The following is a 15,989-nucleotide window of genomic DNA, read 5'->3' on the forward strand; positions in this document are numbered from 1 at the left end:
ACGGAGTATTCTCCACTGCCCAATTGTTACAAAGACATTGATGATTCACGTTCTTGGATCAACTGAAAAAGACGGTTTTTAGTTGTAACAGGAAGATAGTCACGATTTTTAAGGTCACTGAAAAAGGGGTATGTGGTTGATATAAATATAGGAAAATTAAATATAGGGAAATATAGACGTTGAAATATTTAAAGGACAAAAATACCCTAACGGCCGTTAACACCGTTTGCCTCCTTCAGTCCAGAGTCCTTTAATTACTTTAAAAAGATCTGACCATTTTTTTGTTTGAGCCACTAAAATGTAAAAACATTAAATTTCGGATATGAATAGTGTAATTTTGTCTTAAAAACATATACATTATTCAATCGAATGTTAGTGTACTGGACAACATCGATAATAAACTTCTGGAAAAACAATCAACAATTAATATATGACCCAATCGGGCTAATCTGACTCATGTTATTTACACAATGTATAGCATTAAGATACTTGTTTAGAAGATAAATAAATGCTCTTAAGAAGTCCTGTGACTTTGTTCATGGATGGCCGTCCCTCAGGGTCTTGAGTGGTGCACGAAATCGCAACGAACAAAAACTGGAATATTTTTTCTTTGATGTTATTGTCCTTGATCAGTTCTGGATCAAACACATCAAGTTCTAATTTTCCCTCAGCCATCGAAATACCTCTCTTAGGCAAGTCGAATTTCGCCCCGGTAATGGCATTGATAGGAGCTTTACCAATCAACATTTCCAAAAGGAGAACACCAAAACTGTAGACATCTGCTTGTTGGGAGAGTTCATTAAACTTTGTCACTTCCGGTGCTATATATCCAGCAGAGTTGAGGGGAGCATTAGAAGAATGAAGCTGTGTGATGCCAAACTCTGAGACATACGTATTGTATTCACGATCTTTGAGAAGAATATTCGATGATTTGATGCTCCCGTGAATTATACCATTGGAATGGAGATGTTTGAGGGCAAGGGCAACCTGGAAAGCTATTCTAGTTCTAACTTCCCAATTTAACTCTCGCTTCGCCGCCTCTCTAGTTCCTGGAATGTTCAAAATGGCAAAGGAATTAAGTTAGAAATATTGTATCGTACATGTTCTTGAATTAAGAGATAAAAAAAGTTTCAGTTTTCGTTTAAAAGCAACTAGCAAATGTAAAAGAAACTTCAATCGTGATGGTTATAATTTCGCTAAGATCTTGTTGGGGACTTTCTCAGACACCTTAGGGTTTTAGACGTACTGGTTACTTAACAAACTAGACATAACGAATCAACACGATTAGATTTGGCATCGCCCACTCTCCTGTGTATAATGGAAATATGTACTTAAAAGAACCAAAAAAGACTGATCCTAAACTATAAACTAGCACAAAAATGTAAGAATAAGAACAACTTACCATGCAAAGCAGCAGACAAGCTTCCCATTGGCATGTACTCATAAACAAGAAGCTTCTCTTCCCTACCACAAAAATATCCCTTGGGAGAAATCAAATTCTGATGTTCCAAATTTCCCAACTTGTCAACATTTTCCGTAAATTCTTCAGCAGAAACACCCACATTTTTCAATCTCTTCACAACCACTACATTCCCACCATCCAAATATGCTTTGTATGTTGACCCAAGTTTACTATCCTTTCCCATTACTTCAGCTGAAGCTCTCAACAAATCTTCAAAACCGAAAACATTGGTTTTCTCTTTAAAGAAAACCAACCCATTATTTCCATTACCATCTTCTGAATTCACCGACCTGGAAACCCCATCATCCATTCCCCTGTTGTCTGTCCCCTGTCTTGAACTCCGTGATCGTATCTCAGGCAAAATCTGTGGTGACGGTGTAGCAGATTGCGGCATAATCCTATATTTCCGAAACAGAAGAAACGAAAGAAGAATAACAACAAGTAATGCAGTAACTGAACCTACAACAATTCCCACAATGGCTCCATTAGAAAGCTTTGATTCTTCACTTTCTTCACAAGAACCTAAAGGGGAACCACATAGCGAGTTCCCTGTAAAATTATCAGAAGAAAATCTCTGAAAAAAACTTGGAATTGACCCCGTCAATTTGTTAAATGAAACATCAAAATCTGAAAGTCTAGTAAGACCATTCAACTCAGGAAGTGACCCCGTGAGTTGATTATTTCTTAATAACAACGTTTTCAGCTGAGTTAATTTGTTCAACTCTGCGGATATTTCCCCGGACAAACTGTTATTCGATAAACTCAGACGAATGAGTTTATTTAAATTAAACAAACTAACCGGAATCTCACTGGAAAAATTATTTTCTTCTAAAATGAGGCGCTGTAATTCGGTGCATGAGCCTAAATCTTCCGGAAGTTTACCAGAAAGGGAATTTTTTCGAAGACTTAATGTGCGGAGATCACTTAAATTCCCGATAGTGTTAAGCGGAATTTCTCCTGACAAACCAGCAGCAGGAAGTCGGAGTTTGATGACACTACTGTTGTTTATGTCACATGTAACGCCTTTCCACGAACACGGGGTGGATTCGGATGATTTCCACAGGAGGGTACGGCCTTTAACCGCGTCTCTGAGGCGGAGTAAGGCAGCTCTGTCGGTTGTTATGTCAGAGAATCCTGCGGGAAAGAAAGAAGGTGACAGAATGAAAACAAGAATGAATATATGTAACATTTTATGGAGTGTTTGGTTTGTGAGAAATGTTTTGTACTGAGTGTTTTATTTACAAGTTTGAATGTGAACAATGATCACTTGATCTGGAAGATATATTATAGTATTTGAATGCAAGAATAGTAGGTACTAATTTGATAGAAGTAGAAGTAATTTCTATGTAATCCTGTCAATGTAAAACACACGGCGTTGACTAGACGATCCCTTTTCTTTAGAAAAACATAGAGAAGTTGTTGTTATTGCTTGACCAATTCATATCAGTAGCTGAAATGATATGTGAAATGGCTGATGTCATGGTTGAATTTTTATGATTTTTAGAGTTTGTCGTAAAAAACGGTTAGTACAATAGCTTATAGAACGGGGACTCGTGTACATCGGTAGTTCGTCACTTTGACTATACAAAATCTCAGAAATTGTTTAAGTTGTTATCAACGCATAAAGAGTTCACAATCTAAATGATGAAAAAAAATATCAATACGCAATTACGAATCTGAGCAGCAACATCCTCCTGACTCTTGTAGGTGATTACTCGTAAAACCTGCAATCGACGGGATGCTAATATATATTATTTGGAAATAAGCATACAGGGATCTTTGAGGTTTTCTGAATCTTTCTTCATTACATTTCATGTAAAGTACATTTGATTTAGCAGCACCAACTCTTACAGAAGTGTGCAGCATGATCTGAGACCAGAATTTATGATCTCCCTGATGAATAGATTCAAGCAAACACTTGACAAAATGCCCTTTATACTTGTCTATATATATAGTTTTGACGTTAAAATTTTGTATATAGTATGTACAGCTTGTCAATGCAAAGAACAACCGGGTTGTTTTGTGTCTGTCAGTTTGCAAAGCATATCAGTCAAACTATTTCTACAACTGTCAATAAGGACCTTTACAGTCACAGGCACCAATGATTTACTAACAAAAGAACCATTTGGTAAGCGCAGATAAATTTTCAAACAGCACCAGGTGCATACTATATAACCAGTTGAGACATAAAAGTATGTCGGACATTGCATATGCAACATGTAGCATCACTTGATGAGGCTGCTGCCGCAGCATCATCAACTTGAGATCTATTCCTTGAATTTCTACATCCTTGGGTAGTTTCTAGTTCCATGATACTTTGTCAGCCGACCTTAATCTTCTCTGATGTAAAATGCTTAATTTTTTTGAAACAAATTCATAACAAACCCAATGGAGCATGCTTTTAGTGCCAATTTCACTCTGGTTTCTTGTGAAACCTAGTTGGCTGACAGAACCTTCTAACCTTAATTTCTAGTCTTACCCTCTTTTCTTTGTTCTAATTGTGAAATTATCAATAACTCCCTCATATACACTGGGCTATAATGTCAAAGATAATATTATGTAATACATTATTTTGGGCCTTTATACTTTGAGTTGCAGGATTCAAAACAACAACCTATCGAATTGTACTAGCTAGTTTGGCCCTTCTTCCCGACCCATATGTTTTACTTAATATCTATGCATAACTAAACAATCAAGTTGTATTGACACTATACAGAAAGCTACGTTAGTGATCCGCGGATGCATCAGCTACAAGTCTACAACTAGTACTACAAATGCATGCAACAAATTTGCAGATAGACATGAACATGAACATTGTTTATGATAACCAACCACGTAATGATCCATAGATACCAAATCCACCTTAATAAAATGTTTTCAACATAAAAGGCAGAGCATAATTGATGAAAGAGAATATTCTACATGCATACTTTTAAATAAAAATCCCACTAGTTTCATGATGATATAGTTTGTTTAACTCTTATTATTGCTCACTTTTTGCTCATTTCAATCATTAAGCAGCGCTGGTTTTGATTCAACTGAATATGTTGGAATATTGTCGCAACTATTTATCGTATTTATCCTAATAATTTAGAATCTAGTCATCAGTATTGTATAATCTATCTATTACCAGCACTCCAGCAGGTAAAAATAAAAATAGCATTTACTGTAGTATCCTCCAACAGCTGATGCACACAGAAGAACGGATTCAGTTCACCTGTCTATAGTATATGCACTTTACAGATTAGTTTTGTAAACTAAACATTAATACCACAGTTGACAGTACAGATGCTGGTATATACAGCATTTCCTATGATATTGGGCGCTAGTTGAGGTCCATCAATTGTTGTCAAACCATCTGTCCGCGGAAAATTTCTGCAGAGCGGAAGAACAGTAAAACCAAAACCTTAAGCGCGGATAGACATAGATTGACGTCGATTCCTTGTATCACATCAATTTCCTATGTTAAACCTATCCGTATAAATTTTCCGCGGACTGATGGTTGCAACTATCGCTTGTGACCGAGACCCTTTCTTATTATTCTACATTATCAATAGAGAACAATGTGTTTCTAAAGCCCAGGTGGAAACGAGGTTCTCTACGTTTTTGAGCTTCGTGTACATCTTATTCTTCTCTGGATTTTACTTGGGAATCAGACACACTTGGGTAATTTTTTTTGATTTGGTAACTTAAACTATTGTAACTGGAAATGTTTCAGGTTGATATTGTAGCAGGCCAGATATTCTGAAAAGAAATTTGATGCAGTTTTTGTTCATATCACAACATCGAAGAAAAAGTGCTAATCTATCGATAGAAATACAAATGACCAATGAGCATTGGATTATATAGATTATTATTAGTACGTAATCTATCAGATCGATACGAGTGATCCAATCTGAGAGCGAGGGATTCTTATGTGCGGTGTACATGTGTCTTACACTGCAAACACAGAATTCATACAGATTACAGAAAGAATAAGTGGAGGGAAATTAAAATTACATATATAAAGTGAAAAGAAAACTTTTGCAAATGGTTCTGGAGTATGACAACCCTTGAGCGCAACTAGATTGATAGAAAAAAAACAAAGTGAATTTAATAAAGGCAGAATGGATGGAGATTGATAACTATGTGTATTAAAAAGTACATACCACCAGCTGATAATTTTAGAAAAATTTCTTGGCATTCATTAAAAGTTGAATCTGCAATTTTTGTCACCACATCTTTTATCCACAATACACAATTGATGTTTATGACGCAGATTCATACTTTTATCGGGACAAAAACTTACTCTCAGTGCCCTAAAATAAATATTAGTCGATGAAAATACGAAAACAAATTAAATAAACTCCAATATGGCTTGACGTTTCTGGGGCTAAATGTGGTGAACGACTGAGCAGTAGTGTGTTCTTATGACTTATGAACACGGTGCTGGTTAACGAGAGTGAGAAAACGATTTTCGAATGACAAATGCAGATGTAATTAACTATATAAATTTGTTAACATTAAACAATGGGATCCATATGAGTACTATCTGATTAAGAATGCACTTTGATAGAAGAAGAATATTAATGGCATTATTATTATTATTAATTTACAACATCTTAGCAGGATAAAAAAAGTACAGAAAAAGTATGTGTGGGGAGAGCTATCTCTTAAGCTTTCAGCTGTTAATTCTACAATTTCCTTTATCTTGCTTCAATGTATCTGTCCCCCCCTCTATCTCCGCTTTGAGGGGAGTGAGGGTCTTCTTTAGACGAAATATAAAAGAAACCTTTTAAAAAGCCATTGAGGAAACAGAGAGCCAATTACCGGAGCATGGAGAATATTTATCTTTAATAAAAACACTGCAACTTTATTTACCACCACCTGCAATGTAGTCAATTTGAAATTAAATCAGGTTCAAAGATATACTCATCAATAGTTCAGTTACAGACTTACAGGGAAGGTGATATGTATCCGTACCTTTTCTGTCGCAAAGTTTAGCCAAGCAAGATAAGAAAACAATGACCAATGCAACACCAGCTATAAGTCCGATGAGAATTGCTAGCGTTTTTTGCATTTCATCGTCATCATCATCATCGTCGTGAGAGTCTGTGAACAGAGTTATGCAATACCGATAATTAGTAAATATGTTATGAGCCTTAAATCTGTAATGAACAGGACTAACTCTGCTGAAATCTTAATTGATCATTTCTAGCTTCTAGTAGTTCTTGAATAGTATAAGATCATGTTTGGATCTTACTCTAGTACCTTAAGGGGTTTTACATAGACGGGTTACTTAACATAATATCGGAGTTCGATTACACAAATACTCAACTGTAATCACTCAAGGACCGTGTTTAGGGCATGTGATGAAGTGTGTACTTGTTATTTGCTACATTATGAGTTTGAACTTCACAAAAACCTGTTTGCATACATTTAAACATTTAGCCTGAAATGCAAAGCTTCTACACTTGTTACTACAACTTCTGATATATGATAGGAACAGACCACATGAAATGTAAATCTTGTAATAATGTAAAATTACATAAAATTAGCATGTTTCGATAAATTTAAAATGATTTCTCTAAAATCTGGTAGTTTATTCGAAACTTGAGCCTATTGCATCGGATCCCACATACTGTTAACGCTATTCTGCAACTGCAAGTAGGAGCTTTGAGAAAGCTTAAAAGTAAGAAAAAGTACTAATTGACTACTGAAAACTTTAAAATCTCTTCTTTATAGGTAAAGGCCAAATACTAAACCAGAATGTTGGTATTTAGACAAATATGCCTCTTCGATCTTTGAAGTTTAAATAGTTGATTTAAAGTAAGGATGGTAAAAATGCCCAACAATCCATGTGAGCTTCATCACTTGATGTCTATATTGAAAAATAATGTTGAATGTCCATTTTATTAATTATATAGAACTAGAATCAAAAGACTACATTATTAACTACTAATTTATAACATATTCACCTCTCTTTTTCTTCTTTGTTTAAAAGGTCATAAATTAACTTTAATTATAAACATATCAAGGAATAATTTTGTGATCTATCCCTAGTATTCAACTTTTCCGAGGACATATTTTGAATATATGACAATTTTTTAAGTGCCTGGTCATGCAAGTACATGAATTTGTTTTTTTAATATCAATATGGTACTCTTATATAGAAAACATATAACCGAGTACCAAAAATGTTTATTGTATCAGAGTAAAACCGAGCACCAAATATTTAAATCGTAAGAGAGTAATGGAATGACCATTACTCCAAATTCAAATCCATAACTAAGTTCAATACTAATCCAAGAAAGTTGATCAAACATAATTCTTTCAAATTGTAGAAAAACAAACAACACATAACTAAAATTCGGTAACCACCGACCACGGGTGTTCGGGTGGTGGATTGAAGGCTTACCGTGACTCCTAGAGTGATCCTCGCGGCTGGAGTATCGAGCATAGCACTTGCCCAAGAACATATCTCCCCAAGCAGCAGAGCCACACTGGTTCCTCAGCTGCAAAGTAGCCTCGGACAGACAATCTTGACACTGGTTCATGCTCAAATCCTGCACACACTGAGCCACACCCTGTACATTTCCCGAACCACCAATCCGAAAATACTGACCACCCGCAGTCAAGTATCCCAACAAAGAATCACGGCTGGTCATACCATCAGAATCAAACCCAATCGACGGCCCACATTTCTTCATCACGACACTTTTGTCTTCCACACCGAAAAATGTTAAATTATCGTACTTAATAAAACAACCATCAAACTGTAACGCACCGCCTGATGACCCTGGACATAAGACTCCGAGACGACTAACCGCATGCGCAACACAGTCTCTGCAGTCTGAGTTGCTGAGATCACCCCTGCATTGATAAAGTCCGTAAACGATATCGTTTTTCGTGGAGCCAGGGAGAGAGATTTTGAAATTATTGTAATTCGTGGAAGAAGCCGAGTTAACAAGAGAGGTGAGAATCGAATTAACGTTGTACTCGTAGGGAGTTCCCGGATTGTATTTAATCCGAGAACAACCACCGTAAACAAAAGTATCAGTTGCACAAGTTGATGGTTTTGCGACAAGTGTGAGAATAGATAGCATGGAGAGAAAAAGAGGTTGAATAGACATGTTGAATGAGTAAAATGAATGAGTTATGTTAAAAGATGATATATTATATGAAACCCAAAGGCTTGTTTGTTTATGTTGCTTGGTAAAGAAATAACGTGAGTCAGTGAGTGAAGTCGAGAATGATTTGAGATATGGAGCATGTAGTACGTTGTAGTATATGTTACGTAGAATGCGTATATATAATTGGGGTAATAAGATAAGTAGTGTTTGGTATGTAGTTAGTAAACTGAAATGGACGTATTATGGATGTAAAAGAATCGATAAACAAAATTATAACAAAAGTAATTATCGTATGATTGAATGAATAAACACTGCATTTGCTACTATTAATTAATTGAAGGGTTAGGTATGTCCTTTGTTCGTTGGAAAACATGAATCTCATAAAGTATTAGTAATGATGATTCTATTTTGGTAACACTTTGATCAGCCAACAAACTTAGCTGCATGTGTGGAGAAGTTTATAAAAATTCGAATATCTACAAGTAATAATTAACTACTCCTAGATGGTTAATCTTAGTTTAATTTAGTTCTTAACTACATAAAATTAACATTCATTGACCATAGCTAATTTGGTCTTCCTTGGCTGTATATTTTATATGGAGGAGAAAAGCTTTATGTTTACTGTAATATGACGACCAGCACTAGCAGCTAGTTTGCACTAAACTGACGCTTTCTCCCACCTGCCCAAACAATGGGCCACTTCTTCGCCCTTTACGCCTTTGGGGATCATTAATTTTCATCCCTTGTACCATAAACGTGACATACATATCACTACATTCACCTTCAATTTATCGTTTGGATCTTTGACAAGCTTTTTCAATCAACACTTGCACCCTTTACAAATATCGTTTCTGTCGCCACAGTCAAGGCTCCAAGCATCTGAGTCATGTGCCCCTCGATTTCGATTCAATTCTGTGAACGTAGGATTACTCGTTTGGAAAACTAAGTACTTGGAAATTTGGAAACCATTTCTCCTAAGAAAAAGGTTTTAAGCATGATTAGATTTAGTTGAACATATAATTGAGGACAATTGATAGGTCACAGCCACAAGAATCTAATTTTAGTCTTTGTAAATACAAATGGTCCATATCAAGATTTAGTTGAGCATGTGAGTGCCTAGCTAGCCAGGCAATTGAGGGATTTTTTAACATACTTCACTTTCACTCAGTTTACAGTTCCACTTAGACAACTAATTATCTAAGATTATACACAAAAACTCAAGTCCAGAAATACAATTGGCTGTAAATTACTCTAGTTGCTATATAAGCTACTAAATTACATTCTACGGTGATGAGTGCGCTTTCAGTTGAACTCCCTCACACTTATTAACTAATGATAGAGTATTACAATGACAATTATGTTAATGCAAGCCCCACATTGAATGATTCCCATTTGTAGTTGTCTAGTACTTCATGGGTGCAAGATCTTCCATGGTGCTGATTCATACAATAATGTGATAATTTATGTACTATGGATACGTATTGATATGCGTGTGTAAAAAATTAATAATTCAATATAATTAACACCGTAATTACAAATTAATTTTGAGTAAAATGAGTTATGTGCTAAATGCTTTAGATGGTATAAGCATTATATTGAAGAAAATAAGCGGTACTCGGTTGAGTTATAATTTGAATAAAGATGTCAAGAAATGATAGAAAAATAGCAGTAAGAACAAGTTCAACACGTCCCTTATATGAGTTCTTAAGTTTAATTATAAGGATTTTGATAAAAAATGGCATTCCAACAATATTTTATATTTTAGTGCTTTCTTAAATTATTAAGACATGACATGACATTCATTCTTTATCTTTACGAAACTTCTGGTACAATAAAAAATTTATTTATCTCTCTTCTTTTTACTTTTTTCTCTCTTTTTATTCCACTTTTTGTCCGTATTTTTTCAAATTTATTAATATAATAATAATAAGTAACGAATATAAGGATCATTGTTCGAGTTGAAATTCAAAATCTGTTGGATTATAAGGAACCCACTAGAAAACTATTACCGTTGGACTTGCTCTAAGAATTTAAGTTATAAAGGCTTCCCGGAAACATGCAAGTCTGTTGTCAATTTGTCCTGTTTTTTTCCAGACTCTGTCTGCAGATATATAAATATTCTTTCTCCCATGACATCTCTAATGCTAATGGTTGAATTTCAAGAAGAATGTTGTGGAGGAACAAGTTATGGGAGCTCCACCACATATTACAAAATGAAAAAAAGGTTTAAATATTAAAGAGATGAAAATGGTCTGATTTGATCTAAATTTATGTCTTTACATACTTTTTATATTCAAGTTTGTAAATTATTATAAGATAAAATAGTTTTGTCTTGAGTTTGATGTGAGCATGAAGTTGAATGGTGACTTGTAGGTAGCTGATCAACACCCGACCAAATCGTTGTCATTTTGCCCTATAAGATAAGGTTTTTGAGAGCCACTCCATAAGTCTATGTTTCGCTTGGAACTGGACTTGAGGCACTTGCCTCGTAAAACTCATGTTCTGTGTTCATGGGTTTCTAATTATTAGGGATGACAACGGGTCGGGTTCGGATCGGATATTGTAAAATCCAAATTCATATTCAAATATTTTCGGGTTATCTAAATCCAAATCCGTCGGGTTTCGGATCGGATCGGGTATTTTTTGGATATCCAAAATTACGAATAATGTAGTCAAATTTAATATTATTTATACATACAAACACTATTAATCACATTTATATGATAGCTAAAATTAAAATAGTTTAACTAATAGGTAGTTAAACACATTATATTGCACGGGTTGACATGATGAGTAATATCTAAAATATATTGATAACATAATATATTTAATATTTCATCACAATTTTTTTTATAAATATATACAAATTACATCTTACATAATAAAAGTTGATTTTGAAATGAAAAGTTACAATTCACTAAATAAGTATTGACAATCTTGATAATAATCTACTATTACTCAAATAATACAAGAAAATTATGTAAATTATATGTATTATATCAAAAATATTACATATAATTTATAATAAATGTGTCGGGTTTTAATCGGATTTCGGGTTTGGATCGGGTTTGTATTGGATTTCGGATTTCGGATCGGGTATCGGTTCGGTACAGTTGAAATCCAAATCCAAAACTTCGGGTTCGGTATATCCAAAACTTCGGGTTTCGGATCGGATATCCGTCGGATCGGATTAATTTGCCATCTCAACTTGTTATTGATAGTTTCGAAAACTTACTGCGTCACTTTGCGCGCTAAAGATAACCAAGATTGTTTACATAATATGTCTGTTTGTGATTTGTGACCGAAATCCCATTGTGCGATTTTTTATTCATTCTCTAATTTTTGGTGCATTACGGTTAAAATCCCGATCGCGACGGGTATTGTATTTCGATACAACTCATTCACGTGAAAGTGCTTACTGACAAACAGAAGAATTTCGAGGAGAGTTTGTGATTATCGAGTTTGAATTCTTTCTATCGAGCCAGACTAAAGTTAGTTGAATCTTAAACTCGTGTTTGAACTCGAAAAATCGTTATAAACTTATTGACCAGGTATAATCACTCTGTTGGTCCGCTTTTAACACGAGGGAAGGTTAATTTGGGTTTTGGGGCAAAATCTTTATATTTGTAATTGGATTGTTCATATACACTAGTTGAGATTGATTGGTGAAGGTTTCTGTAGATTAGATGAGCTTTTGAGGGAGTTTTATAAGGAGTCTGAGCAAATTGAGAGTTTTGGGCCATAGAAGCTGTCTCAATTCAAGCACCAGGGAAGTTGGTTTTGAGTCTCATGCTCAGCAGACTTGTAGGAAAAGAGAAGTAAAACAAAAACAACAATTTCCAATTTTCATTCATAAGCTCCTCGTTTACAATAACTCTCATTGTATAGAATTAACACAAGGAAATATTGTAATAATCTTTAATATATGTATCATTTTCCTATTAATTATCTTAATTATTTCTATTCTGATTTACCCTTATGATAATCTTTGAGCCATGTAGGTTCCCCTCGTCTGCCTTCCAGACTTTCTAGGCCCATCCAAAGTTGTACACTCATCAACCTCCCTTTCTTTTCGAGCAACTTCTGTTGGTATTTTAGTACTTGCATTCATCACTTCTTCTTCAGCTATAATACCAGCAATTGTTGGCAAGTCAGCCTGCACTTCAGTTTCAACTGTAGCACGCTCCTTGTGCTTGCCTGCATAACAGGAAGAGAACCAGCGAGAAACAATCAATAAGAAAAAAGAACAAAGCACCTAACAAAATGTAAAAAACAAAATAACCAAAGGGGCAAGTACATGTCAGACAAATTTTTGTATCTGAAATGGAATGTCACTTAGCAAAAAAAATGGAATGTGACTTGCCAAACTTGATGTGAACTCCGCCGTGCTCCCTTGGGAACAATGAGGGAGTGAAGGGGGCAATATGATAGCTTACATGTGCCACCCCCTTAAACCATATATAATCAACATCCACGCTACAGTTTTTCTCCAACAAAACCATCACTAAATCTCACGCCGGAGGTTCCGTCCATGGAACCACAACCTCCGCGCCGTGCACATAATTTTTCAAATTTCCAAGTAGCAGCTACACCACAGTATCCACCTCAGAAATTGTTGGAAAATATGGGTATAAGTCCCATATTGGTAAGTCATATTTTTGAGTATTATGACTAAAAGATGTGTGAGATATGATGATATTCTCTTAATAATGGAAATTATTATTTTCCATTAGAATTTGGCTCAAATATTATGGCATAAATTAATTTGATTTTGTTTCAGATTAATTGATATGGTGTATATGGAATAGAGTAGCTTGTAAGTATTACATCGATTCCATAATTAATGATATTTAATTATGGAAAAGAGTAGCGCACAAGTCTATCTACACCTATATAAACACCTCTAAGGCGTTAGGGTTAGACACACCAAAAACATATTCGCCTTTAAACACAAAACTCTCTCTCTCGGTGATAGTTTCGTACCCGTTCAAGCTCACTGAAGGTGCTCGTTATCCGTAACGCCGCCGCTACCTCGTTTTATCCTGGGAGGCTATCGACTCGCACATACGGTGAGAGGCGAAATAGCTTTAAGGAGACAGTTTCAACTGGACTCGAGGATCTCTCTTCTGTTTATATCTTTTCTTCCTCCGTTTGATTTCGTTTACTCACGCACACATTTGTTTGATTATATGTATTAATCGCAGATTGTATTCACAATCTTAAAACTTTTTATTTTATATACATCTGTGACTGATACATTTGTATCTGCTTGTTTTGTTGAGTAACAGATCGATGGAGAACCAAACTGTGAACGATTCGATGAACATGACGGCTGATCCCAACGCATAGATCACTGGATCTGATGGGGTTCACCAGCAGCCGATTAACCCTAACGCATGGATCGTACGATCTGATGGGGGTCAAACGCCTGTTGGACATGTGCCTTCGGGACATGTGCCTGTGGGACACACTGTCATTGGACAGTTTAGTATTCCTCTTGGACAGATATCGACAGGATTCACTCCTCCGATCATACCTGCGGTGCCTACTGGTGTGCATACACCTGTAGTACAGACGCACGTACCATCTGTTCCACCTGTGGTGCCTGCTGCACCTGTTATGCCAACTGTGCCTGCTGCACATGCTGAAAAACCTGAGAAGTTCAACGGAACGAACTTCAAACGTTGGCAACAAAAGATGCACTTTTATCTGACCACGTTGCATATGGATCGCTTCCTTAAGGAAGAACCACCGTTGCTCACTGCTGAGAGTAACATGCAGACTGTGTATGCTGCTGATGCTTGGAAGCACTCCGACTACATCTGTCAGAACTATGTGTTAAATTGTTTGTCTGACCCGTTGTATAACGTATACAGCGCGAAGCCAACAGTTAAGGTCTTATGGGAGTCACTTGACCATAAATATAAAACCGAGGACGCTGGGGCAAAGAAGTGGATTGTTGGCCGCTTTCTTGATTATAAGATGACAGACTCTAAGACTGTGGTCAGTCAGGTGCAGGAACTGCAGGCGATCATTCATGACATTCATGCTGAGGGAATGGTCATAAATGAGTCTTTCCAAGTTGCTGCTGTTATTGAAAAGCTTCCACCTGGATGGAAAGATTTCAAGAACTACCTTAAGCACAAGCGAAAGGAGATGTCTATGGAGGATCTTATTGTTAGACTTCGTATTAAGGAAGACAACAGAGGGTCCGAGAAGAAAGTTAATGTTGCCACTGAGAAGGCAAACATGGTGGAGCATGCTCAAAGCTCCAAGCCCAAGAAGACTAATTCTAGTAAAGGGGCAAAGCTGGCACCCAAAGGAGGGATTTCGAAGTCGAAATTTCAGGGAAAGTGCTACAACTGTGATAAAGTTGGTCATAGGTCTTCTGACTGCAAGAAGCCCAAGAAGCCCAACAAGAAGAAAGAAGCAAACATGGTAGAGAATATCTCCAAGGATATGGGTGATATAGACCTCTGTGCTACGGTCTCTGAAGTGAACCTGGTCGGTTCTAATCCACGTGAATGGTGGATTGATACTGGTGCTACTAGGCATGTTTGCTCAGACAAGGCGATTTTCTCTAGCCTCAAAGCTTCTGATGCTGGTGAGAAGCTCTACATGAGGAATTCAGCAACTTCTACCATTGAGGGTGAAGGCACGGTGATCCTGAAGATGACCTCTGGGAAGAATCTGACTTTGAAGAATGTACTTTATGTGCCTGATATTCGCAAGAACCTTGTGTCTGGTTCTCTGTTGAGTAAGCATGGCTTTCGCATTGTAATAGAGTCAGATAAAGTAATTTTGTCTAAGAGTGGTATGTTTGTAGGCAAGGGTTATTTAACCGATGGGCTTTTTAAGCTCAATGTAATGTCCGTTAAGGACGATAATGAAATGAAGAATTCTTCTGCTTACTTGCTTGAGTCTCCTAATTTATGGCATGCTAGATTAGGACATGTAAATTATGACACTTTACGACGTTTAAGTGCAAAAGAATACATACCTAAACTTACTATCGATTCAAAACATAAGTGTGAGACTTGTGTTGAGGCAAAATTAACGAGATCATCATTTAAACGTGTGGAAAGGAACACCAAAGTGCTAGACCTAATACATAGCGACATATGTGATTTAAAATTCACTCCAACAAGAGGAGGAAACAAGTATTTTATTATATTCATTGATGATTGTACAAAATACTGCTATGTATATTTGTTGAAAAGCAAAGACGAAGCTATAGATAAATTTAAAATCTATAAGGAAGAAGTTGAGATACAACAGACTGAGAAAATCAAAGCGATACGAAGTGATCATGGAGGTGAATATGTTGAACCATTTGGAGAATTCTGTTCACAACATGGTATAATCCATGAGGTCACTGCACCATACTCCCCTCAGTCAAATGGTGTGGCTGAAAG

General features: G+C 36.1%; 3 protein-coding genes across 3 annotated transcripts; all 3 read right to left on the minus strand.

Annotated features, from left to right (window-relative positions):
* Positions 1–402: 402 nt before the first annotated feature.
* On the minus strand, positions 403–2,746 carry LOC141663612 (putative inactive receptor kinase At1g48480). The gene is made up of 2 exons (XM_074469398.1): positions 1,403–2,746; positions 403–1,049 (listed from the first exon to the last, which is right to left on the minus strand). The coding sequence occupies exons 1-2, from the start codon at positions 2,649–2,651 to the stop codon at positions 481–483; spliced, it is 1,818 nt and encodes a 605-aa protein (XP_074325499.1). The 5' UTR covers positions 2,652–2,746; the 3' UTR covers positions 403–480.
* A 3,263-nt stretch (positions 2,747–6,009) lies between these two features.
* On the minus strand, positions 6,010–8,714 carry LOC141668826 (plasmodesmata-located protein 6-like). The gene is made up of 3 exons (XM_074475846.1): positions 7,860–8,714; positions 6,425–6,553; positions 6,010–6,328 (listed from the first exon to the last, which is right to left on the minus strand). Exons 1-3 carry the CDS (start codon positions 8,572–8,574, stop codon positions 6,315–6,317), a joined length of 858 nt encoding a protein of 285 aa, XP_074331947.1. The 5' UTR covers positions 8,575–8,714; the 3' UTR covers positions 6,010–6,314.
* Positions 8,715–12,401: 3,687 nt separating this feature from the next.
* LOC141668165 (uncharacterized) lies at positions 12,402–13,187 on the minus strand. The gene is made up of 2 exons (XM_074474880.1): positions 12,938–13,187; positions 12,402–12,771 (listed from the first exon to the last, which is right to left on the minus strand). The coding sequence occupies exons 1-2, from the start codon at positions 13,074–13,076 to the stop codon at positions 12,551–12,553; spliced, it is 360 nt and encodes a 119-aa protein (XP_074330981.1). The 5' UTR covers positions 13,077–13,187; the 3' UTR covers positions 12,402–12,550.
* Positions 13,188–15,989: the final 2,802 nt, after the last annotated feature.

The sequence above is a fragment of the Apium graveolens genome, chromosome 6 (assembly GCF_009905375.1).
Source record: "Apium graveolens cultivar Ventura chromosome 6, ASM990537v1, whole genome shotgun sequence".
Classification (NCBI taxonomy): domain Eukaryota; kingdom Viridiplantae; phylum Streptophyta; class Magnoliopsida; order Apiales; family Apiaceae; genus Apium; species Apium graveolens.